The 26,756-nt window shown below is 39.2% G+C and overlaps 3 protein-coding genes across 3 annotated transcripts; 1 reads left to right on the top strand and 2 right to left on the bottom strand.

Annotated features, from left to right (window-relative positions):
* Nucleotides 1-545: 545 nt before the first annotated feature.
* On the bottom strand, nucleotides 546-3,724 carry LOC140244930 (neutral cholesterol ester hydrolase 1-like). Its single transcript, XM_072324538.1, has 4 exons — nucleotides 3,584-3,724; nucleotides 2,809-3,046; nucleotides 2,134-2,197; nucleotides 546-1,471 (listed from the first exon to the last, which is right to left on the bottom strand). Exons 1-4 carry the CDS (start codon nucleotides 3,722-3,724, stop codon nucleotides 607-609), a joined length of 1,308 nt encoding a protein of 435 aa, XP_072180639.1. The 3' UTR covers nucleotides 546-606.
* Nucleotides 3,725-7,519: 3,795 nt separating this feature from the next.
* Nucleotides 7,520-17,616, top strand: LOC140244929 (monocarboxylate transporter 6-like). Its single transcript, XM_072324537.1, has 5 exons — nucleotides 7,520-7,609; nucleotides 8,799-8,898; nucleotides 11,375-11,515; nucleotides 15,599-15,846; nucleotides 16,990-17,616. The coding sequence occupies exons 1-5, from the start codon at nucleotides 7,520-7,522 to the stop codon at nucleotides 17,614-17,616; spliced, it is 1,206 nt and encodes a 401-aa protein (XP_072180638.1).
* A 1,828-nt stretch (nucleotides 17,617-19,444) lies between these two features.
* Nucleotides 19,445-22,169, bottom strand: LOC140244928 (neutral cholesterol ester hydrolase 1-like). The gene is made up of 3 exons (XM_072324536.1): nucleotides 21,932-22,169; nucleotides 21,154-21,217; nucleotides 19,445-20,306 (listed from the first exon to the last, which is right to left on the bottom strand). Exons 1-3 carry the CDS (start codon nucleotides 22,167-22,169, stop codon nucleotides 19,445-19,447), a joined length of 1,164 nt encoding a protein of 387 aa, XP_072180637.1.
* Nucleotides 22,170-26,756: the final 4,587 nt, after the last annotated feature.

The following is a 26,756-nucleotide window of genomic DNA, read 5'->3' as shown; positions in this document are numbered from 1 at the left end:
CACCTTGAGTAAGATACCGAATCTAATTCCTTTTTTTCTTAATGTATACAATTATATCCAAGCAGGACATTATGTATTGCTATGCTATTTTATGTATTTTCCATCGAGAAATACGAAAGCAAAATTGAAATTAAAATTGAAATTGAAATTGAAATCGAGTTTTAGCTGGTCGCCCTTTCGTCTTCCCGTTCTAGTACAACTCGACTTCGACAACTCGTTTCTCGTCCTTAAGCAAGGTGTCAGGACGTCAATGTTTTGGATGTCTCATTATGTGCCTACTTATTGTTAATTAAGAACCTATATACAGCCAAAGAACATTCATTATTCTTCATCTCCCTGTTGATTTCAGTACCACTAAAAACATCAAACACATTTTACTAAAGCCACCACAAGTGGTGTAAATTTTAAGCTAAAAACGAAAACCCCACACACAATATACTTATGATCACAGGTTATTTGATGTCAAAAATATGAAATGACAGTACTACTGACAGTCGAGAACGTAGGGTAAAATTTAACAGATATTGTACGATCTACCTCCGCGTAAGTGTCATTTTGCATCGAAAACACGAAAAATAGCATGTGTTTTTATTGTTTCACATTATCTTAAATATTTTCTTTGAAGAATCTCAGTCCATCCCCTAGCATTTTGGCACCAGTCGGAACATCGGCTATTGAAGCAAATGCTGCGATACCGTGCCACGCTCCTGGATAGTGCTTCCAGATTACCTCGACGCCGCCCTGCTCCAGGGCGTGGGCGTAGAAGATCCCGTCATCGCGGATGTGATCCCTTTCGCCCGTGGCAATGAAAGCCTTGGGGAGGCCCCTGAAGTCGTCACGAAATAGGGGCAAATTTCTTGGGTCGAGAAAAGCCTCTTGGATCTCCTCCCACATCGTGTCATTGCCCTCGGCAAAATGTTCTTGAGGCTTGTAATATTCACGGAATGCCTGCGAAGAAAGTGATGGGAGGGATGAGGATGTTGAAGACCCTAGTCCTAACTGTAATGATGCCTCCTCCAATTTTGTGAAGATGATGCTGTGGTTCAAGAATTTCTTGTAGTTGCTCGACCTCTTGAAAGCTGCGCTCGTGTGTCGATTCGTCTCCAGGTGGTGCAAGAATTCAGAGTCTAGGTTCCCGAGGTAGTAGCCCGAGATGAACTCGGCCAGTCGGGGCTTCGACATCCCACGCTTGCCAAAAGTGTGCTCGTAGAATTGTAATGATGGCGTATTACAGTCCAGGAATTGTATCCATGGATAGAAAAGGATCTGGAGTTTGAAGTTGGGTACGGTAGGGTCGTCGAATACATGCTGAGCGACCCCTGCCGCCAAATGACCGCCAGCGCTATCGCCACCAACAGTTACACGAGAAGGGTCGACTCCGTAATCGGCTGCGTGCTTCAGGAAATACTTAGTGGCAGCCAGGGCATCGTCGAATGCAGCTGGGAAGACATGCTCTGGTGCTAGGCGGTAGCTGAGAAATATAATTTATAAAATAATTGATGGCAATAATTAACAGATGATACCGACATGAGTTATGCAGCCCACGAGTTATACAGCTCACGAGTCATACAGCCCATGAGTTCGACACTGAGCAAACAAGGCCCATGAGACTGACACATTAAGCCCCGTGTTGTATCTGTCGAACTCGTGGGCTACTTTACCTAGTGTCGAACTCATTGGCCTTATTTGCCTAGTGTCCAACTCATGGGCTGTATGATCCCTGAACCCGTTTTCAATGTCGAACTCGTGGGCTGTATGACTCATGGGTGTCGGTCTCGTGGTTTGACCCCGCTGTCAACATCCTGCTAATTAGATGTTCTATACATCATGTTCATTGGAATAGATATCTCGCGAGAATATTTCTTTTTTCTTTCAGATGTAATAAAGAGAAAAAAAATCCTTTATTGTCCTTGATATTCATGTTAGTTTGATACCATTTAACGCGAGTTTAATATTTCTGATAAGCATTGCAAAGAAAAGTAAAAAAGCCTTGTGTTGAACACAAAATACAGTAAAATATCAAATCGGGTTATATAGATCAGTAGATTAGGCATTACAAACATTTGAAAAAATATCTTGAATCTTCTCTTAGTGGTTCTGAAAGAAAAAGCATGTCAAGAAAACCATACTTACTCAACGGAAACCAACACAACGTGCAGTTCTTCCGCTAGAAGTCGAGTAAAAGGACCCTGACCCCCTAAAGAAGTGATAGAGTAGAACAAATCTCATGACACTTCAATAGTTAATGCGTTTAATTTTAGATTGGGTAAATACACTAGCTTATCAATTCACGTCGCATAAAATTTAAGCGGCGTGAATTTGAAGTCACTTCTCTTTACATGAGGGAAGAAAAAACCGGTATTGTATTTTGTAAAAAATATTTTGTAAAAAAAAAATAATAATAATAATGATTAAAAAAATGAATAGATAGATAGATAGATAGATAAGTAAATAAGCATTCCTGTCAGAGGACGACATTAAATCGGAGAATATCGCTGCCAAGCCCAAAGCCAAACATTAACACGTGGGCTTTGAGAATTCGAGGTTTGTATGTAATTTTAATGATAGATATGCCAGGTTGTGTAATGAATATTCCGAAGTATGTTTTGCTTCAATTTTGTCTTCGTGGATATTGACAAAGTTTTCTTCTTCTTCTTTTTTTTTTTTTGTAAATTGTGAGTGTTTTATACTAACAGTTCACTCTTCAATGTTTCTATTTAGGCCTACCATAACAATATTATTTACATTTTTACAGAACAAAATGGACGAAAGTCTGTATTGTTCTCAAAGACCTATAGCCACACATACTTGCACTTCCTATGGCGTATCCACCCCCATGAAAGTAAACGAAGCCAGGGAGAATTTCGTCGCTGCTCCTCAATGGTTCATACAAGAGCACCCGCACACCAGCAAAGTCAGTATACCGGGCGGTAACATTCGAACCAGGAACAGGAAGGTCCGGGGCTGGCATAGGCAGCTCCATCGCAAAGCGATGAAACTGGACGTAGAAGTTCTCAAGGGGTTGAAATATGCTCCAGACGTTGCACTGTTTGCAAATGAAATCGTCTCTGAGAGCTTTATCACTATAATGGTACAACATTGAGTCATCACGAAAGCGATAGTGTTTTGAACCTTTAGAGCTGGCATAGACTGCATAAATAAAACCCCAGAATGCGATGGATGAAATGTTGCAATATCTATATCTATGCATACTTTACGTAAATTCAAATTATTACGTGTGTGTATGTAAGTTTTATATATATATATAAATATATATATATATATATATATATATATATATATATATATATATATATATTTATATTTACATATATATAACATGTAAGGTGTAAGAGTATGTGTAAAAAGCTGGAAGCTTTCAACTGTAATAGACTATGGACAATCATCCACACTGTATTAGTTAAGATATTAAATTCAGCATTTCCTGTTAAGAGCTAGATTGGTATTACAGTTGTTACAGGTTAAAACATCACCTGTTCTTAGTCTTAAAATGTTAGGCTTTTAAAACAACAAGCAAACAGTTGTTGAGTGGCAAACACCTGGCGCAGCCATCTAAACTCACCAACACAGCTGCCGACTCGAGCCCTGCAACGATGAGCCGGAAGTGCATTGGGTCCGCGAGATCTTCCGGGATAGGTGTGTAGAAGACGTACCCAAGAAAGAGCACTACAATCAACGCCGGAATGGTTGTCACACTTCTCATGGTTGGATATTTAACGCTTATATAAACATGCAGTGGTAGAAGGATGTGTTTTTGAAACAGGTGGGAAAGCTGAAATGGAAGTGTAGGCCTACGTTGATATGGAAGGTATCGGACAATGGCACAATAAATCAGACTGAATAGTTAACCCACGTAGAGATTTGTCTTGCTCCGGCAGCTCTTTCTCAAGAGAGGTGAACTTTTTCCATCGAGTCTTTCTCTATATAGCTTCCTCTCACGTGAATTCTTTCGATCTTTCGATCATTACTGCATTATTGGAATCTACCCAAACCTTTTGATATTCAGAGCACGTTATATAGCTGATAGCGTCTGAGCGTCGAGTTGAGTTCAACATATTGATTAAAGACGTTTTTGAGAACCAATGTCTGACCATGACGCATATAGTTCATACAGAGTGGAAAATACAAGGTGAATGTGACTTTGTGCACTTTGGATAAAAAGCAATAGCTATTATCCTCGGTAGCGCCAAAGTTCAATGAATATGAAACATAATCAATCTCGAATATATAAATCAAATGAACGTTGTTAGCGTTTGCTTCCTGATATAGCGGGGTTTCAACAAAGTTTGGACCAGATCGTACGATCTCAAGTTCACTGTGTGTACCTTGCTCATTCCAATGTGATATACATAGGCACGTGTGTGGCAGTGAGGAATGAACCTTGGATGATATGTCGTCCTATAGTCTATCGATCAGGCCTTCTATCCTATTTTTATTTTGTTTTTTCTTTACCAGAAGATGCCCTTCTATTCCCTGCATTAAAGGCATATTGAAACTTGAAACAAAAACCCAGCATTAATGCTTTGAAATAGTTCCAATATGTGAGTTTGGGATGGAAACAACCACTGTAAAAATTTTAATCCGTTCAATCAATGTTAAGTGTTGTTAAATACACAAAAAGTGAACAATGGTTGTAATAAAAAATTGTTGCCAGACTAAACCGTCTACAGTTATGGTTTAATGAGAAAAATCTGATATCTCCTTATATTTTAGGGTTCATCGCAAAAATTTTATATGGAAGGATGTTTTGTGATACAGCAGACCTACACATATGCATCAAATGTGATATCTTGAACATTTTTTTTTTAAATCACTGTTCCCAAAGGTAAATAGGACCATTAACTTTTCACCTCCTTTCCCAATCTGACATCACAGTCTTAGCCTCTACATGTATTAATCTTTCTTTCATAGTATCGCAAAACCTTGACGATTTGTAAAACTTTCCCTAAATGTTGACGTCACTGAAAGTTAGTTTTTATTATGCTAATAGCAATTTCTCATTCCCCAATCACGTTGAAAATGCTACCCGTGTGAAAAAAAGGGGGGGGGGGGACAGAAACTGACACTAGTGTTGGCCCAGTGCCGCGGCCCTGATGAGCTATACTGAAAATTGATGTTTGACCACCAAATTTTCGAAAAGGTTATCTTTTGTCGGCAATAAGAGTCAAAATAGATTTGTATGTGTCCTCTAATTTTGGGACCCCGAAATTTCACGTTTACACATCATTTGCAACGGGCCGAATTGGCCATGAGAGAAAAAGGTGAGAATCTAGCCCTGATATTATATTACATAGAAATATACATAATTATACATAGATAATAATTATGTATATATATATATATATATATATATATATATATATATATATATATATATATATATATATATATATAGTGTGTGTGTGTGTGTGTGTGTGTGTGTGTGTGTGAGTGACCGTGCATCACAAAACCAACAAAAAGTCGCACGCACTGATTTTGTGTGAGGACTCAAAATAGGTGGAATGGATCAACCCAGCCAATCTTGAGTTTTTCATATTTTCTTTAAAAACAAGTCTTCTTCTACATTATACTAGAGTTTGTGGTCATAAAACTAACAGGAAAGTGTGATTTTAGCAGTTTTTCTCGAACACTTTTTTTTTGTAGAACAGCGTGATTGGGTGTGTCTTATAGAGTTTCCTTTTCATTTCTTAAAAACCCTGTACACACTCTTCACCTTCAATTTCATTTTAATCTGATAATCCCTTCATCGTTGTTGCTCCAATGGTTTACATCTTGTTTTTTGTCCCATTCATCGCACAGCTATTAGATCAGATTAGTGAAGAGTAAGCGCTTTTGAATAGACCCTGTATTTCAGAGCCTCTTTTCTCAGTTCCCACTGTTCCTATGTGTGTACTTTCTTTCCCATATTTAGTTAGGTTAGGAGGCTCCATTTGAATTGAGATATACATCATTTTAAAGCCTAAAGTCTGTTCTTTCAGAATCTGCGTCACAAAACCAACTTTTTGTTGGTTTTGTGACGCAGGGTCACACACACACTTAAAAAAGAAATGATATTCTTTATTTGAGTTTCATTCAATATCAGGTCCATATTGACAATGAAATTAATATGAAGAAAAATAAGCAGCTGTATTATTCTCTCTTGCGCTGCTAAATCATTTTTTCCCAACATACAGTATATACAATATATTTTTTGTTGTTTTTTTTTTCAAATCATACCATGTTTATATAAAAGATATGAAATGAAATTCTGCATAAATCTCAGAAAAAAAGTATCTTGATCATTGTAATCAAGACAATCCATATCTGCCTTATTACACACACAAAAATGTGCTGCTAAATCACCTTTTTTTACATACTTTTTTTGCAGACCACATGCTATATACATTGTACAAAAATTATTTCACATTACGCATAACTCTTAAAGAAAAAAAAAACTATCTTGATCAACTAGATCAAATCAATCAATATCCGCTTCATTACGTTCCCTTGAGAATACATTTCCCAAAACTTGCCATAAACTGAAAACAAAAATCATGCTTAAATTGATCAAACAAAACTCAAACACACACACACACACACACACACATATATATATATATATATATATATATATATATATATGTGTGTGTGTGTGTGTGTGTGTGTGTGTGCGTGTGTGTGTGCGTGTGGGTGTGCATTACATATAGGCCTACATTCGTGTAGGTATGTATAATACAGCTGTACGTACCAATATAAAACATCTCCAATTCATCCTCATCACTGATTATGGCCTGTTTATAATCAATTTTATTAGCAAACTAACTATTGCCTCACGTTAATTAAATGTTCTATGCTGAATCGTCATCTCCTCTTGTTTTTCTCTCCCCTTTTTACTTAGAAATAAATGTTATTTACAAAACCATGGAGCAGTTTGAGCCTGATGGAACGCTTCACTGCTGAATATCTGACCTCTCGGCAAACCCCCCTCCCCCCACCCCCCCCCCCCAAAGGAAAAAAAAACAACTTTTTCTTTCGCTCCTCGATATGGTGCTTTCACAATAGTTTGTCCAACTGACGTTTGCAGGGCACAAAAATGACTACTAGTGTACATACCTCTGTATTCCTATGGCTTGGGTGCATGACAATAGTAACGTAGATGACTTCTTATCCCTATTAATAACTCAGTGAGGCTTCACACATTGAAAAAAAAAATCCACAGCACCAAATTGTCAGCATTCACTCATGCGCCCAGGGATCTGGTAAAGCATCATTCTTTGTAAACGCTCCCTGCCGTTTTCTTTTGCGTGTGATAATTTCAAAGCATGGGGAGTTGTGAAACCATAGATTTCAAACACCACCTACACTGTGAGATGGCGGATGGAGGTAGCTATGCAGATCGAGCTATGGTGATATGGCAAGTTTCATGAACAATTACTTCTTACTCGGTGTTGTAAAACTGTGTATTTATTTTGAAAGCCGTTTGCCCATCTCCTGCTTAATATACTGACATCTACAGAACATGGCTGGAAAACTCTTGGAAGGACGATTCAGATGGTTCATATTGCTTGGCTCTTCTACAATCGCCTTTTTAGAAATGGGACTTTTGAAGGTATGGACAGCTATTTGCCCCCTCGCTGACCCACCTCAAAATGGAAGGGAAAAAAAGTGCCTTCATTGTCATTATTATAGAAGGACTGCTCTCCTCTCTTTTGTGTTTAACAAATTGTTCAATCCAAGTCTAGTGATATATATTTTTTTTCAAACAAGCTGTCTAAATAATGTTCTAACAGCAATTTAGTGAAAGTTGGAAACTGGACTTGTCACCTATTTCGAGTATAATCATGCTGTATCCAAGAATATCTACTTTCCAAGCGAAATACATGTTTTTGACATTTCAGTTTTACAAGATCCTGAATCCAAAATTGCAATTTCATAAACACATTTTCTGGTATAGGTCTATGCAGGCCAAATGAATATATCCGCAGAATGTGCACTTAGAATGACATTTAAAATTTGATGCCTCAACATTTCTCAGTATTACGTGGTCTGTGACGTCATTATTCATGGCATCCAGCTCTGCCACCTCCTCCTCCTCCAGGGACTCGACCTCCAATTCCTCCTTGTTCGATCTCGAGCAAGAGAGAGGTCGATGAAAAGGAAACTGCACTGAATCGTTTTTTACTCATTTAAGGTTGCTATGTTGTTTCTTCTAAAGGGGAAATCCAGTCAAAATATAAGTTAGTCTGAGAAAAAAGAGTAAAATCTTTCAAGTTCAACGGTAAAAATTTGACTGAAATGGGATGAAAAATAAGGAAGTTTTGTTAATTTCTGCAAAACAGTTCTCGTAGAGTGGATATGAATATGTAAATGAGTGAGCTAACATGTCATAACCTTACAATCTTCCATTGATCGTGTACAAAAAATGACGAAAATTCAATGTTTCTGTCATTGAAGTCTGAAACATGATGTTATTCCTGGTTGAATAAGTTCAGAGATAGACGAGGATTTGAGCCTCGGGCATGATTGTGTCTGAATGAAAAACTAGAAATTTCAAATTTTATATACAAACTATATGGCAAGTAGTGAGGGGATGACATGCTCACTTTGCCATTATTGCATAATAATATTGACCGTTCAAGAACTGTTTCCCAAAAATTATTGAAACTTCAGAATGTCATAACTTTTATATTTTTCATCCAATTTCGATCAAAATTTTACCGTTGAGCTCGTAATTTTACTCTTTCTTATCAAATTGACTTATATTTGGACTGGATGAATGTTTGTTTGTATGTTTTAAGACATCTGGAGTGTTCCTTGATGACATTTCGCGAGATCTCCAGGCCTCCACTACGTTACTGGGACTAGCACTTGCACTCTCTCACGGAATCGCCATTGTCTGTGAGTCTTATACCCGTATATCTCATGGCTATATCTGTATCTCTATTTATATACTGTACATATATGCATATATATATATATATATATATATATATATATATATATATATGTGATGTTTCTGTCTGTCTATGTGTATACATAAGTGCATGTATATCTACTAGGTGTTACAAAAAAAAAACATGTCCCACTTTTGATCCTTAATAGTTCAAAAACTATATATCAGATAACACTGACATTGATATGAGCAATAGCTGAATAGTGCACAATTTTGTTGGAGGCGATTAAAAAATAACAGCATAAATCAATGTCATTTAATTCAAAGTGAATTTTTAAGTTAGGGTTAAGATTTTGCTCTATTTTCAACCCTTTGCCAGGGTTAATTGGTGTGTATGGAAGTGTATGGTTAACACCCACACAATGATCCTAGCCAATGGCGAGGGTTTGAATACTTTATTATTTTGGAGGATTTCCACTATCACCAGCTAGTCTCTATGCATCCTGAAATGTATCGTATGCAAGCACATATAAGAAACATGTACTTACTATTTTCATGTCCGTGCATTTCACCCGTTACTATGAATTCAGACTAGCAGTGTCCAGGGCAATCCATCATGAATTATCAATAAAGCATTGGAGCAAGAGGCCAGAAGCCTATACAGTCAGCGTAGCTCTGAACAAGTGGGTTTGTTCAGGGTCATTGTAAGCACACACTCACATAAACACCATTGGCTCCTGAGTAAAGTTCAAGTTTTGTAAAGAGGGTTAAAATTTGACCACAATGCGGAACCTAACTTGGTAAGGCCAATACCTCACCAATATTTTGGTATACGCTGGGGTAATAATAATTGCAGGGCCATCTGGTAGAGTAGTGGTAACACTGAAGAGGCTACCCTGGATATAAAAACATACTATTGTTATTACTATGATTATGATTATGATTATGATTATGATTATTATTATTATCGTTATTATTATTATTGTTATTATTATTTATTATTATTATCATCATCATCATATTCATCATCATTAAACTGACTTATGCTTTCATATTCAAATCACTTCCAACTAAATTGTACACTATTCAGCTATTACTCATATCAGTGACAGTCTTATCTGATAGACCTTTGTAGTTTTCGAACTATTGAGGATCAAAAGTGGGACATGTCTTTTTTTTAAACATCCAGTTTATTCCAATTCTTTATGAGGATATGATAGTGTATTTGAGCCCAGTGATCTCACGTCTATTTTAATACTTTCTGGGTTGATCACTAAATGAGGATTATCATTATCAATTGGAGCTTTATTATAAAACAACTAACGGTCAACGTCAAAGGTATGTGAAAATTATAACGTGGCTGAGTCTGCATGAAACAAACAAAAACCTGCCTGGACCAAAGACTTCGTGTAGTGAATACAAGTACAATAAGTACCATATGGCGGATGTATGTGTTTCTTGGTTGAATAGATGCAAATGTATATGGGGGGGGGGGGCTTTTTTAGTACACTTTGAGGACAGTCTTGAGTTATGCACAGCCAAGGTAAATTTTATCTTGACTTCTTGGATCAGAATGTCTATCTAATGTGATTTTTTTGTTCCTATTTATCGAAAAAATTATGAACGCAGATCCACAAGAGCATAAACGGATTCATATCGTGAATTCCCTGACGGGAAAGGATTCCCCAGTGGACGGCAGAAGCACTCGAGCATAGAATGTTTTTACAAATTTTGCAGTTATTGCCAAAATATCTGTAACAATATCAACATACTAGCCAACTATTTTAGAAAAGATTTACACATACTAGATGCTCAGATATTTCACTTCTTTGAGTAATCAACAATCCATAGGAAAAACATGTTTAATAGTTTCCAATTAACAAGATATTACAGGACCTCTGTTAGTATGTGGAACCATGTAGCTCAGATTTTTTCAAGCCTGAAAAAGAAAAGGTGATTGTAGAACACCCAAATAGGTCTTTGTCATTCGATTGGCTGTTTGATATTGATCATTGGATTTTGTCCCATTTAACTATGACGTTATGATTCGTGCATCTGTGGCTCCTACCGTGCATTTTCGGATCCATACGATTTGCTCCATTGCCCGCACGCCGAGATCCCAGCGATCTCAGATTCTCTGTCATTTCCAAATTAATAAAACATCAAATGTCAAGGAGCTATTTTAGGCGTTATATAAAACAAATAATAAATGTTTTTCATTCCTGCAATGGACAGAATATTTCATTCGGTGAATGATGAAATCTTCGATCCATTACTCGGCTGCGCCTCGTTGAATGGATCATTTCATCCTCAACGTCATGAAATATTCTGTCCATTGCACTAATAAACATTCATAGTTTGTATAATACAAAATTGTAGTAGATATAAAGAGAGAGATTTAGACTGTTTTCGTAAATAACATCAACATTGTTTATAATTGCGCAATCCACTGTACCTTTCCCCTCTTTTGAATAATTTCAGATTATTTGTGCCCAATGTTTCTTCGCGTTGTGTCGCTAAGGAAGCTGACCCTGATTGGGAGTTCCCTTTCAGCGGCTGGTTACATAACAGCCTCGATGTCGACAAACGGTGTCCACTTTTTATCGAGCATGCTAATTACAGGCGAGTAAATCATGTATTTAAAAGAAATGGCTAACAAAGGCAAACTGACCAGAAAGATATATTACATAAATGAAAAATGAACTGAAAGATGTATTACATAAATGGAAAATGAGCAGAAAAAAAAAATCAATGGATTCCCCCGGGATTTTCTAAGAACTCGATACGAATTGCTCTTATCCAATAAAGGCAACGAAAGGCACTACGCAGTGTGGTGTTCGTCCCAAGCACCTGCAGACACCTGCTAGTTTTCATTTACTATGTATCAAGGAAATCGGTGCTTTAAGTCAATCATTTTGCATGTTTCAAAATATTTCACACCAGATAATGTATTAGATGCAAATATTCCTCAATAACTTTGTTCCATTGACTTTGTGTTATATATTTTTGTATCTACTAACGCAGAAATGAAGCAAAATCAAAAGTCCGAAAATCAATCACGCAAGAACGTCTAGATGCAAACAAGACTGTCTTTTAACTGTATTCTTTATCTATCATGGGCGTAAATCCCGGGGGGGATGGGGGGGGGGGGGATATATCCCCCCTGAAATGGAGGAGGGGGGGATGGCCTGTACAATCACCCCCCCCCCCCCCCTGAATTTTGAGGGGAAAAAATGGAGGAAGCAGAAATGTGATTGTATCAATTTTGGCATATTGCATGACGTTTGTACGCCGGCCTTCAGACAGGTAACAGAGCTGAACAGTATTCTATCTTGTAGGAAAATGTATCATTTTCTCAAGCGCTCGCTCGCTTCGCTCGCTCGCGAAGAAAGTAACATCGACATATACTGTAAGGTATGACTCAGGCGTTGACAACGTCAAATAGTATAGGTCTACATGTAAACATGCTATGACGCGAGGAACTGGGGACCATCTGCAAAATATGTACGAAAACATACAAACAAACAATAACAACAACTTTATCGCCATAATTATTGAATCCCCTCCATTTCCTGACTCATTCCTGAGAAACGACAGTGACTGATGACTCAGTCAGGATACATCTATGGGCATACCAAGGGAAGATCAGGGGCGTCGAATCTATGGGGGGCAAAGGGGCATTTGCCCCGCCCCAAAGGAAGTGTTTAGACAGACAAATCATTTATCCCCAAGCAATTCCCGAGATGAGGAAAATCTCGAACTTTCTTAATGGAAAATTGTCCAAATATCGCCAGAACTATGCACCAGATCGTTGTATTGCAATCATGAACATGCAAAAGGTCCGCTATACAGGATAAGGGATAAACTTTGTACACTTTTGACATAGACGTATATTCCCTAATTTATCAAAGAGTGTGCAGCAGATCTTTCACTTAACAAAAGCAACCAGAGGCGTCGATGGGGGGGGGGGGGTTCTGAAATAAAAGTTGGACAAACAAAAGCGAAAAATATAGCTACAAACGGCAGTTTTTGGAGTGTAAAATTTTAACATTTTAAAGCTCGCTCGCTCCGCTCGCTCGCATTTAACCGCTATGCCATTCTCCTGATGTTGCTGCCAGTGATTGACAGCAGGTACACCCGGTGCGCCCCCCTTATCATATCCAAAACGAAAATATAGCTACAAACGACAGTCTTTAGGACTGGAAAATGTCAAAATTTTCAAGCTCACTAGCTTCGCTCGCTAGCATTTAATCAGTATGCCATTCTCCTGATGTTGCTGCCAGTAATTGCCGGCAGTTGCGCCCGGTGTGCCCCCTTAATTTCCAAAGCGAAAAAATACAGCCACAAACGGCAGTCTTTGGACTGTAAAATGTCAAAATTTTCAAGCTCGCTCGCTCCGCTCGCTCGCATTTAACCGCTATGCCATTCTCCTGATGTTGCTGCCAGTAATTGCCGGCAGTTGCGCCCGGTGTGCCCCCTTAATTTCCAAAGCGAAAAAATACAGCCACAAACGGCAGTCTTTGGACTGAAAAATGTCAAAATTTTCAAGCTCGCTCGCTCCACTCGCTCGCATTTAACCGCTATGCCATTCTCCTGATGTTGCTGCCAGTAATTGCCGGCAGTTGCACTCGGAGTGCCCCCCTAAATTTCCAAAGCGAAAAAGTATAGCTACAAACGGCAGTGTTTAGACTGTAAAATGTCAAAATTTTCAAGCTCGCTCGCTCCGCTCGCTCGCATTTAATCGCTATGCCATTCTCCTGATGTTGCTGCCCGTGATTGTGAGCAGGTGCGCCCCCCTTAATTTCCAAAGCGAAAAAGTATAGCTACAAACGGCAGTTTGGGGACTGTAAAATGTCAAACTTTTGAAGCTCGCTCGCTTCGCTCGCTCGCATTTAATTATTATTCCATTCTCCTGATGTTGCTGCCAGTAATTGCCAGCAGTTTTCGCCCGGTGCGCCCCCTTAATTTCCAAAGCGAAAAATATAGCTACAAACGGCAGTTTTTGGACTGTCAAATGTCAAAATTTTGAAGCTCACTCGCTTCGCTCGCTCGCATTTAATCATTATGCCATTCTCCTGATGTTGCTGCCAGTAATTGCCAACAGTTTTTGCCCGGTGCGCCCCCTTAATTTCCAAAGCGAAAAAATACAGCCACAAACGACAGTTTTTGGGACTGGAAAATGTCAAAATTTTCAAGCTCATTCGCTTCGCTCGCTCGCATTTAATCATTATGCCATTCTCCTGATGTTGCTGCCAGTAATTGCCAGCAGTTTTCGCCCGGTGCGCCCCCCTTAATTTCCAAAGGGAAAAAATACTAGTACAGCCACAAAGGACATGCGGGACAGTAAAATATCAAAATTTTCAAGCTCACTTGCTTCGCTCGCTCGCATTTAATCGTTATGCCATTCTGATGTTGCTGCCCGATTGCCGGCAGTTGCGCCCGGTGTGCCCCCATAATTTCCAAAGCGAAAAAATACAGCCACAAACGGCAGTCTTTGGACTGTAAAGTGTCAAAATTTTCAAGCTCGCTCGCCCCGCTCGCTCGCATTTAACTGCTATGCCATTCTCCTGATGTTGCTGCCAGTAATTGCCAGCAGTTGCGCCTGATGCGGCCCCCCTTAATTTCCAAAGCGAAAAAGTATAGCTACAAACGGCAGTTTTTAGACTGTAAAATGTTAAAATTTTCATGCTCGCTCGCTCCGCTCGCTCGCATTAATCGCTATGCCATTCTCCTGATGTTGCTGCCAGTGATTGGCAGCAGTTGCGCCTGGTGTCCCCCTTTAATTTCCAAAGCGAAGAATATAGCTACAAACGGCAGTTTTTGGACTGAAAAATGTCAAAATTTTCAACGCAAAGAGATTTCACCCTAGGAGGGGGAAACCCCCCTACCATTATACCCTCCCCCCTCGCTTGATTCGTTCCCTCACATAACCGCTCCTCCTAAGATCAAATCCTGTCTACGCCGATGATAGGCCCCATTATTTAGTAGGCCTTCACAGTGATGTCGCACAGCAAGAGCTGAAATACCACGATTTTGTCATTCAATACTATATTGTGAATATTTCATTTTCTTATTGTTTTTTTAAAGAAAAGAAAAGAAAATTTTCACCACAAGTGAGCACCAGATCGCTGAATTTCAGGTCTGAAAATGCAAAATCTTCCTCGTGTGGGAGATGGATATTCCCCCCCCCCCCCATACACACCCTTCCCCCGTTCTGTCGTTCCGCTCCCTCTCACAGATATTTCCAAAAAGAAAAAAATGTTTTCAAACTTTTAAGGTCTGATTTTCCGCCGAAAGTCGTCTGACAAGCAAAAAAAAAAAAAAAAAAAAAAAGCAACAAGAAAAAAAAGTCTTTATGTTGTTGCTGCCACTTTTCTCCCGCCGGTCCGGTTATGGGCTTGTAATCGTGGTGATGGTGACCATCCCCCCCACTCCTCAGTATGGATTTACGCCGTTGTTATCTATGGTGAAAGCATGCAAACTGACAGCGAATACACCAAACTTTTTATAATTTTGCCCCTTTCACAGAGTGTCAACCTCACAAAAGATTTTGCGCAAATGGCGCACTTTTGTGGAGTCAGTATGAATATTGAGAAGGAAATAGCTGTGATACACCGTATTATATATGTTTCCGCAACACTGTCAAAACTTCGACCCGTTTTACAAGCAGGTGAGTATTGTTTCTTTGCTCATTTCTCAAATTAGGAATTGGCATGTCGGTCGTTATTTTTCCGGCACACGCCAGCCTGTTGCTCTATTTCCCCGACATGTTTAACGTGGCAACAAGCGTGATGTTGACTGCTGGAGGTCTCGGCATGATGACCCTCCCTGTAATGGCCGAGGAGCTCCGTCTGACGTACGATTGGAGGGGGGCCATGCTCATACTGGGCGGTTTTCAACTCCACCTCCTTCCTTGTTGCGCCCTCTTTAGGCCACTTGAAGAGAGTCCACAGGTGAGAGCCTTTAACCCGCTCCATGCCGAATTCTGAAATCCCCATAGATTTAATACACAGGCAGCCAGGTTCCCCTAGGGAATGGGTTAAATCAACACCGCCGGCCTAATTATCTGCTTTTTTGCTAACCTATAACCATATCTGCACACATTGTATTAGTATCAATGGGTTCGACATTTAGCGGTGGACCGATAGTCCAGGGTCACCAAAATTGATGTCGTGCCACCAAATTTTCTGGAAGGTTGTCTTTTGGTGGCCCGATCGAACATCTAAGATTTTTTTTTTTTAACTTATGTTTCCTTTTATTTCGGGCCATTATATATTTCTTTTCTGTCCACTAAAATTTCAAGTTCAAAGATTTCATTGGCCAAATCGGACCACCAGAGGGGAAAAATATAAAATGCTACTGTCGAGCCCTGATATACATTTATGACAAAAATTGTTCATTAAGGCCCTACACCCAGAAACTCGGCAGAGGGGCGTAACGTCAACAACAACAGCATGTGACTGCTGTGCTCTCTTAAAGAACAACATATCAATAATTTCCATTATGTAAGCAAAACAGCTTCTCAAAAATATAAACCCAAACTTGCGAAACATGTCACACATGTTTTTTTTTTTTCTAATACAATCGAAACCATTTACAAATTGTTCCATTATAATGATTACAGTGTTGTTTATTTTAAGCACGACCATCCAAAGATCTGAGTATAATGATGTTTGCCTCCTGGTGGTATAATGGAACAGACAGCTTATTAGGATAAGAACCCATCTAGAAAAGGCGAGTCATACACTTCTGTAATACAAAGAGTGGTCAAATTTCATCCAGTTACTTTTTACTGAGCCTGCGCTGTACAACCTGAATTTGCCTCTATTGATTCTATTGATCGTGCAGAGCGAATTCTTATGGTTTTAGAATATTACTCGGTGAACTGCACTTCCTGATCGTTATTCTATTTCTAATCATTTTTTAAGGGGAGGGGAGGGGGAGGGGAAGGGATCCTTCATTTATAGTGGTCTATACATACTGCATAATATCTAAGGTGTTGGCTTATTTCATTTTTTTTTTTCGTGAATGTCGTAAAGCAAACTAAACTTTCTGCTCATATCTACTTTTCAATTTCTTCATGTTCTCCAAACTAGGATTCGGATCGAAAGGAAAGTACCGATGATAGGTTGACTCATCCCGCAAATATCTTAAAGGACAACCGGCCTAGTGAGACGAGATGCATGGCAACAGTGGTGGGATGGATGCAGTCATTCATTCACCTAGATCTATTTCGTCAGTTTCCAGCTTTTATAGTATTGGGGATCACCTTCATTTTCGGTTTCGTTCCGTACAGCTCGTGGATTATTTTTGTCATCCCCAATGCGCTGTCGAAAGGCATCGTTCTACGGCATGCGGTGTTGCTTGCGACTTTTGGCGGGAGTGCAAATATCTTGGGAAGATTGCTCATCGGCCCGTTTTCCCGCGCACAAGTATTTCCAGATTATTTGATATTTTGTGTGCTTCACCTGTGCTCGGCCTGTGCCTTTTTGTTGAACATTGTGGTAGAATCTTTCGCAGGACTGGCCATGCTGTCGGTAGCAAGTGGCTTGACGATCGGGGCGTCCACCGTCTTGAATAGTGTGCTGGCGAAGAGCTTCGTGTCGGAGGAATACGAGATAAAGGCTTTGGCGATATTTTACTTGGCTGCCGGATCAGGGGAAATTCTCGGCGGATTTATGACAGGTGAATATGACATACATGCATTCCCTGTTAAGGATTAGATGGATACAGGAATCCAGGTACATGCACCAATAAATGATTCTAGCTCAGGTTACCATGGTTACACTTTGTTATTTCGAAGGTACATTATTCCGAATGTTTGTTAATCCCCCCCCCCAAAAAAAAAAAAAAAAAAAATGAAAAGAAAAACCAAAAAGGTTTTTGCCGAACATTCGAAATAACGAACCTTATTCAATTTTCGGACTAACGAACCTTCGGAATAACGCCACAAAATAATGTTTGGAATAACGAACCCTTTATTATTTCGGATTAACGAACATGCATGTATACATAATTTGTGTGTTTTGGAATATCGAACTTTCGAAATAACGAACATCACCCGCATGAAGCATGCTAATCAGTAATGTCGTATGAATAGCAATCACGTTATAATGATTGACATAACTCCCTAAAAATACAAGTACAGTCCTGACCGGGGGGGGGGGGGGGGAGGCATTCCTTTGCAGAGTTTTTCTAGCATCTAATACTTCGAACACTGTATGCAGAGTAACATATTATGACATGGCATTTAAATTTTCCTAGAGTTATTGCTGAAAGTTATTGCTGTAATCTATAAGGCTGAAATCGATGACATACCAGTATATAGACCTAAAGCTTTTCATAGTGGGTTAACATAACTGAATTATCGCGAATGCCCCATCATTTATGACAGCTATCTGTCTACTGAATTAATCATGATGATATACATCACCATTGTGATTTCATAATGAGAACCATGGATAACAAGGAGATGAGGAATGACGTAATTACATTACAGGAAGACATGTATTATCCTTTACACTTAGTTTTTTTGTTTTAAATTTCTTTTATTTCCTTTGTTCCATCTCCTTCGCCAATCTAGGTGCAGTTTTCGACGCCAGTGGCTCATACAACCTCCCCTTCACCCTATGCGCTGTGGCTGATGTTTTATCCGGACTGCTAACCGTTTTGGCGGTATTAATAACTCGCCACTGTGGAAATTAAGCAGAGCTGATATATCAAGATAGCCGAATGCAAGAAATACGATTGGACAAAGTATATGTGGCTAGAATGTGTTTTAAGGCTAGTTTGGTCAACCAGGACAAACAAAAATCCGTTCTGTACCCACAGTGAGTGAAATGTGTGTGCGTGGGGGCAGGGGGATAGGCTGGGGAAGGGGATTTGTTTTTGGACCTGCTTTTCTCTTCTGCTGTTCGTGTTCTCGAAACCAAGGCATTAACATTGATCACAATGATCAGTAAATAAATTAGGGTTGATGGTGACTGAAATTCGTAAGTCATTGAAGTTTGCAGAAGATCAGGATGATCATAATAATGGTTACCGTGTTATACCTGTTATCAACTTTTCACATACTGTAGATTTTTTTGTTTGTTTGTGTGTGTGTATGATTGTGTACACACGAATTTATTGTTACTTCAGAGATTCAAATTCTCATATAATACATTTTAATTCATTTTATCATCCACTTCCGCATACCTTTATTCCGTACCAAAAGTGGGAATCTCGAAGTCTTACGCAGTATTGATAAGAACAGTCAGAAATTGAGATTTCAAAGCAATAATGACTTTTGGAAATGATAACACAACCAATTGTCTTCTGGCGGATATTTCCGGCTACAAATGTAATACAAAGTATATTAAAAGAATGCTAAGTACCCATCTCTACAAAGCTTTGTGCTTATTGAATTCAATATCGTTGTCAAGCCTACTTTCACCGTATTCAGTTCGTTTGATTAAAAAAAAAGTTCTTCATTTAAGAAAGTAGATATAGAATCTATCGTGATTGCTTTAATACGTAACCCAGTACAGCCAACTAAACGCATGATGTATATCAGATGTTGTCTTTGATGAACTGAACAGCAGCCTTTATCATTTCCACACCTGTGGGGGAAATTTTCAGTGGACCCAACACCATCAAACCGTGCCACGTCCCTAGGTAGTTTCTCCAGGTCACTTCGACACCGCTTTTCTCTAAAGCGTGCACGTAGAAGATCCCGTCATCCCGTACGCTGTCGTAGTCGCCAGTGACAACGAAGGCCTTCGGGAGGCCCCGAAAGTTGCCTCTTAAAAGAGGCGCGTTGCGGGAGTCGAGGATACACCCACGGACCTCTTCCCACAGCGTATCATTGCTGACGTCAAAATGACTATGGGGTTTATAAAAAGTCTGATACTTCGCTAGCGAAAATGAGGCGGATGTCGGCTGCATAGGCACGTTGTTGTATTGAGGATGTTTGGGGATCTTTTCGAGCATTTTGAAGATGGTGTCGTGGTTGAGAAGTTCCTTGTATGTTTTCGATTGTTTAAATTCACTGCTGGTGTGCATATTTGCCATGAGCTGGTCCAAGAAGGACTCGTCGATTCTTCCCAGGCAATATGCGGACACAAAAAGTGTGATCAACCTTCGTGGCGAGTCGCTGAAGGTATAATCGTGGTACTGGTACGACGGCGTGTTGAAGTCGATAAACTGGAGCCAGGGATAGAAGAGGACCTGCAGCTTGATGTTTGGCAAAGTTGGGTCGTCATAGACGGCTTGCACAATGCTCGCAGCGATTTGGCCACCTGCGCTGTCACCACCGACGACTACTCGGCTTGGATCGACGCCGTAATCACGGGCATGGTTTAAAAAGAATTTTGTGGCAGTCAGAGAGTCCTCGAACGCAGCCGGGAATACGTGATCGGGAGCTAGGCGATAGCTGCAGAATATAATTACGGTTCAAAGATATTCAGCGCAGTGAAAATATGAAAACGGAAGTAAGTAACTGCAGTAAGGCGTAGGGCTTATCAATCCCTGTCAAGCACTTCATAGACGTGGACTTTAAAGGGGATGGCTAGTAACTGATCAGTGGGAATCAGTGGGAATGCTGGGGGATGATTGTTCCAATTCTTGTGGGGTTCATTTAAGAGTACATTATATATCTATTGTTGTGTGAAAATTATTTGCTTCAGAACTGTCTCATATTCAAGTAAAGTGCAGTTTAATGCCCCGTCACTGTACAGGCATGCTAACCTGGAAACATTAAACTGCACATTCCTTAAATATGAGACCATTCTGAATCAAATAATTTTCACACAACAATCATGACAATAGATACATAATGTACTCCTAAATGAATCCCACAAGGATTGGAACAATCATCCCCCAGCATTCCCACTGATTCCCACTGATCAGTATAGCCATCCCCTTTAACGATTAGGAAATAAACAAAACAAAACAAACAAAAACAAAACAGTAACTACAATGTAAACATGTTAGAATTTTATGTCGTACATATAACCTTCTCACTTTTAAGTCAAGATACTTTACCAACGCATGCAACATATCCCCTGATATTATTTTCAAACCATGCTTAAAATACTCCCCTTCCTTCCAGTTAAAAACATTGGGTTTAAAGGGCAACTTTAATTACGGTCGTGAAGTACACAGGCCAAAAACTTGTAAGAATAATTTTAATCATCTTGGTTAGATGGTACAAGAGGTACGAAAGAAGTGTTCAGGTTGTCTATTCAGTTTAGAAATTTTGCAATGAATAAGATACTCACTCTATCGCAACAACCACAGCTCCTAGCTCTTCCGCTAGCTGCCGAGTCACGTGACCATGGAATTCTTCCGGGTGGAAAACGAGCCATATACTTTTGTTAATGTCCTCGGCTCTGTTTCATGAAGCTGTTCGTAAGAATACGCACGACTTTACGAACGACTTAAATATGGCAAGCCAAGTGGGTTTCCTAATAATTGTTAATTTCAATAGCTACCGTTGAACTTTTGCAGATGATAATGATTATTCTTACACTTGAACACACGTACATGTATTTAGTTGAAAATGTATGATTTTTGTCCTAATGTAGATGAAATATATTGACATACAGTTGTACATATACTTTGTTAAAATGTAAGGGAAAAAATAGGCACACATATTGGCACTGTATATTCCAGTCGTTCGCATAAAGTCATGCGTAACTTGAAGAACAACTTTAGGAAACAGGCCCCCGATGATAGGAAGGTCCTTTCAACTCACAGTCGTTGCAATGCAGTATCATTGTACTCCAAACCACATACATGTATTGCCAAAAGAGGCAAATGGTCTGTCAGTGGAAATTTTCTCTTTTCTGAGTAGGTGTGCACAATCGATTCAGTCTTTGCAATCTTTTCTTCCCTTGAATTTGTCCTACTAACGCGCGGATGGTACAAATTTACTTAGTTGAACTTTATACAAAAATGCATGAAATGATATTGCATAAATTTCTCGTACTTTAGGACAAATAAGTTGTGTTCAGGATGTCTAATGACAATAGACAAACAGTTACTCCCAACACTCACTTGCGCTGCCGATAATGTACCCGCCTCCATGAAAGAAGACGAACCCAGGCAGTGCTTCGGAACCGTGCCTAAGTGGTTCGTAGAGAAGAACTTTCACCCCGTCAAACTCGGTGTAGCGGGCGGTGACGTTTGAACCGCGAACCTGCGAGTCGCCAGCGGGTATGGCTACCTCGGTGAAAAAACGGGCCGTGAAGACGTAGTGGTTATCCAGAGGATAAAATAAGCGGCAAGTCCTCATCTGAATGTGTATCAATCGTGATGGTCTCATAGTCAAATGTTGTCGTGGTTGTGGTCAAGGATAATGGTCATTATAGTGCTTCGAATATTAATTATTATAGCTATTTATGCTTTCTTTGAAATCGAATGTAAATTATGCAAGTGTGTTACCATCATCAACAAATCATTGCATAATATTTGGTGGTTATACGGGACGAAACAGGTGATTTTCTATTTCCATTCATTGTTCCATATTCCACATTTTCGTACATTCTACATTCCATTTGATCTAGAGAAATAGGTTTAACAAAAGGCAGTTAAATGTAGACCCTATAAGAAAATGAATACAATGTATGGATAATGTGTAATGCGGAGCCTATGCTAAAAAGCAAAAGCTTGTACGATGTAGGCTCCATAGTCATGACATAAGCGTTAATGTGTCAATGACGAAAAATGACGTAACAAAAGAGAACAAGATGTCGAGAATGTAATAAAAAAAGTGGGAGGGGGGGGGGAGACGAAAATAGGAAATGAGTGTGAGGGAGGCAAACACTATGAATCATACTCACCATTATTTTTGCTAACCTAAAACCCACAATCAAGGCACGATAATGCCACGGATCCACGAGGTCGTTAGGGACGCGGACATGGCAGAGACAACCCAGGAGGGTGATGATTACGATAATCCGAAAAGCTTTGGATATTCTCATTTCAAAGGTTGTTACTGAGAGTGTAATATACCGAGAAGAATATCCGAAATGTTCCAGACTCGTCCACGTAAATCGTCACGCATGGCAGCATGACATGTGCTCGAATCAATGAGCGGACTCACAACAGTGCAAATCAGCCGTACGAGAAGGGCCACCTTTATAATGACACGCTGAAGTTCACTTCCAGTCTTATCATTCACATTTCACCTCACTGTGTATGTGGAAGATGGGAAACTGTTGCTTGACACGCACACTTACGTTCATTATTCACATGAATTATAATCTTATACATACACACACACTTTCATGTATGTGTGTGTGCATGCGTGTGTGTGCGTATATGTATGTGTGTAATCAGCGGTAATTACAATCATGTGTGAAGGCTTGTGTGTAATATGAATGCGTATATGTATGATAATGCACAGTGCAGTTAATATAAATATAAGTTTGTCTGATGAAAAAGAGTAAAATCTTGCGAGGTCAACGGTGAAAATTTGACTGAAATCGGATGAAAAAATAAGGAAGTTATGACATTTTGAAATTTTGCTAATTTCTGCAAAACAGTCCTTGTACAGTGGATATGAATATGCAAATGAGTGAGCTACCCACGTCATACCCTCACAATTTTCCATTGATCATGTACAAAAAATGACGAAAATTAAATGTTTTTGTCATTGAAGTCTGAAACATGGCGTTATTCCTGGTTGAATAACTTCAGAATAGTGATCAGTTAGATATAGGAAGAGTTGAGCCACGGGTGTAATTGCGTTTGAATGAAAAACTGGAAATCTTAAAATTGTATGTACAAACTATATGGTAAGTTGTGAGGGAATGACATGCTCACTTTGCCATTTGCATATTCATATTGACTGTTCAAGAACTGTTTCCTCCAAAAGTAGCGAAACTTCAAAATGTCATAATTTCCTTATTTTACATTCAATTTCGATCAAATCTATACCGTTGAACTCGTAATATTTTACTCTGTCTTATCAGACTCACTTATATTTGGACTGGATTTCCCCTTTAAGATTCTGTAAAAAGTTACTTGAAATATATGTAGGGCTACAATGCTATGAAGTCAAGTATCATTTTTGTGCTACCTGAATAATAATAATGCTACCTGAATGCTACCTGAATGACATTGCAAATGAGGTATAGGTACATATTGTAGACTTGTTTTTCTTGTAGTTTAGACTTTGTTAATGTATTTGTAGTTTACTTTTGATTCTATTTTCATGAAGCCAGAATCGAACGTTGCTCCCGCGAATGCATATTTTTTTTTTTTTAAAATCAACGTATCTCGTGTACACTGAACTTTGAACGTGGTCACGAACAGCCAACGAGTCAAGGAACTTTTCTTGGCTATCGTTGTTCCTGTGGCGTCATGCAACAATGTCAAACGGTACTTGACACATGCCAAAAAAAAAAAAAAAAATGTAAACAAGGCCTAAATTTATGATAACAACTCACAATGTCAAATCCCCAAGGTTGTATCACACTAGTTAGCTTGGATCGTTATAGTTCAGTTTCGTGATATCATTAAATGCTCGCTTGATTGAACTTGATTAAATTGTTATGAAAGTGGAACAACATGGCATCAGGGATTACATTGCCTTTGTTTGAGGATTGTGCCGAGGTACTGATTTTTATGGAAAAAAAGTAAGACAATATTACTGTCCCTTAAACATGACTAAGATGAGGAGCATAGCTCCTTTTAGGAAGGCATACTGTATATTCTTAATGATTTTATGTAATATTAATCAGCATTATTTAAGTCAGGATGATATTGTATTTTTCACAAGATTTCTTTTTCTCTTCAAATGAATTTAGAATTGACTCTGCTTATTTTTGTTGTTGTTCCTGTTTTTGTTCTCTAAGGCATGTTACATTGGTTATGGTATTCCTCTACGTCCCTTGTTTATGGTATATAAACGTCTGGAGACGATTGTACTTTTTTTTTCTGTGAATTTTGCTGCTGGGCTCAGCTTTTTATCTCGGTATAATAAGGTTAGATGAGTAGAAAATTATATTTGTGATATGATGATATTTGAGTGTTTCGGAATATAACCCGTACAATGAGTATCAGTACAGCGGTACCGGTACCCGATGTGTTATTTCCTAAATTCTGTCGTGGACGTTCAACTGCCCCCAATTTATCTCTCTCTCACTTCTTCCTTGTTTCCTCCAGCAGTCTAGTTAGTTCTCATTTACAATCGCGTTCTTCCAACTCTATATCTACCTGCTTTTACGGTCTATAGCATTGGGTGGATTTCTGTCAAAGGTAAATGTTTATGCTATTTTCCCGCTATTATGTTTCGCGCCATGACTAAAATCGTGGCCTTTATCTTGGATTAATCGTGTTGATCCTATCAGATCTTGTAAGAACTTGATGTCTTTCATGTCTATTGTGTTGATCGTAGGATAGTTTTGGACAATTCAGAAATTTTCCACGAGCACCACGATTAAGCATGTTAAACGTGAAGTGATCATCACTTTAGATCTCAACAGATCGCATCAAATCGTGCTTCAAAATCGTTGTGACATCGCTCTGTTGAGATGCGCCGCGATCATCTACGATCTGTCACGATCAGTGACCCTCTGGTGGGTATACCATTGCTCACAACCTGACAGAAATGACTCACGTGATGACATGAGTTGGTAAGAATAGATACGAGTAGATATAATAGGGAGTAGTAACATTTTTGCTTTAGCTTTTGCTTTTGTTTTGTTTTGTTTTTCACGGAGTCTTACGATCTGTTTCGAGTTCTCGCGCGCAATATACCGGACAAACCATGTGTGCGCCTCATTCCACGAATAAAGAGAGCACATCTTCACTGTGAACTTACTTTAGCTAAAAAGCCGAGAGAACAAAAGAAGTGAACTAATTGTCTTTACTAGAAAGCGAAATGGCAGAATCGTCCAGTTCCTCGTGAGAAATAGACCCCTCTCGAGAAAAAGCTCAAAAATATCATCCAGAAAGACGATCCATTTATCACAAAAAAGTAAACAAACTTCCACAATCAACTACATGTACACGAATGGCTATTGGTGGCCTTTGTAACGGATCGCACGAAAGTGGGAAGCTAGCATTAACGTCAATAGTCCGACACATACATCTCACCATTCTTAATGTGACTGTCTGTGTTCACACATGAGAAAATATCAATGTAATGCTCATTATGTTACGACTTTGCCCATACCAGAAGAATCGGGCTTGTCTAGCACTGGTCATAAGTGGTCCAAAAACACAAATCATTTGATGAAAATGTATAATGTATTTAATTTCATATCTAGCATCCAAATAAGAGGGACGATGTCGCAGTGGCCTGCATGTTCAGCGCAGATAAATCCATGTGGCTTAACATTACAGCTTTTACGAGCAGCTTCTTGGTATAAGCCAGTTCACAGTTAGCACTAGTCTCAAATGACCTCTCCAACCACAGACTTTGTAAGCCATGGAATAGCCTTCAAGAAGAGAAGTTGAAAACAGCCATGCAGGAAGTGGTAATTTACATATCATTGCTGAATGAATGGCTTTTGTTAAATGTTGCTGAGCTCAGTTGCAAATCCGCTTCAAGAGAAGGTCTGCAATGACCTTTATCTGCACATGCTCAGAATTGAACTGTGAACTGGCTTATTATGGTTTGTCCTCGCCAGATTTTTAGAATAGAGCGGATAGTGTGGGGATGAGAATCAACCCACACGGCCACGAAACTCGTATTCATACACGATTTGCTGAAATGGGACATTCTGTTAGATTTACATGCTGATGCACATGAAGAATGGACATTGGTACATGCTACAACATTCATCTTTTATAGTGCTCATCTGCAAGAAGCTAAATACGCAACTATTACGCCTGATTAAAAGGTAACGTACATGTATATGAACTGTTTATG

Source organism: Diadema setosum, chromosome 21, assembly GCF_964275005.1.
Source record: "Diadema setosum chromosome 21, eeDiaSeto1, whole genome shotgun sequence".
Lineage (NCBI taxonomy): Eukaryota > Metazoa > Echinodermata > Echinoidea > Diadematoida > Diadematidae > Diadema > Diadema setosum.
Note: the sequence above shows the minus strand (reverse complement) of the source record. Positions and strands in the feature narration are given on the sequence as shown.

Bases quoted from the DNA above. Each gene is read 5' to 3' on its own strand.
- LOC140244930 (XM_072324538.1), bottom strand. From the start codon at position 3,724: ATGAGAAGTGTGACAACCATTCCGGCGTTGATTGTAGTGCTCTTTCTT. The intron at 3,047-3,583 runs GTGAGTTTAGAT...ATTTGCAAACAG, and splicing joins TCGAGTCGGCAGCTGTGTTG to TGCAACGTCTGGAGCATATT. The intron at 1,472-2,133 runs GTAAGTATGGTT...TATATTTCTCAG, and splicing joins GTTGTGTTGGTTTCCGTTGA to CTACCGCCTAGCACCAGAGC.
- LOC140244929 (XM_072324537.1), top strand. From the start codon at position 7,520: ATGGCTGGAAAACTCTTGGAAGGACGATTCAGATGGTTCATATTGCTT. The intron at 11,516-15,598 runs GCGAGTAAATCA...TTCTCAAATTAG, and splicing joins ATCGAGCATGCTAATTACAG to GAATTGGCATGTCGGTCGTT. The intron at 15,847-16,989 runs GTGAGAGCCTTT...TCTCCAAACTAG, and splicing joins CACTTGAAGAGAGTCCACAG to GATTCGGATCGAAAGGAAAG.
- LOC140244928 (XM_072324536.1), bottom strand. From the start codon at position 22,169: ATGAGGACTTGCCGCTTATTTTATCCTCTGGATAACCACTACGTCTTC. The intron at 21,218-21,931 runs GTGAGTGTTGGG...TCCACCCGGAAG, and splicing joins GTACATTATCGGCAGCGCAA to AATTCCATGGTCACGTGACT. The intron at 20,307-21,153 runs GTGAGTATCTTA...TATATTCTGCAG, and splicing joins GCTGTGGTTGTTGCGATAGA to CTATCGCCTAGCTCCCGATC.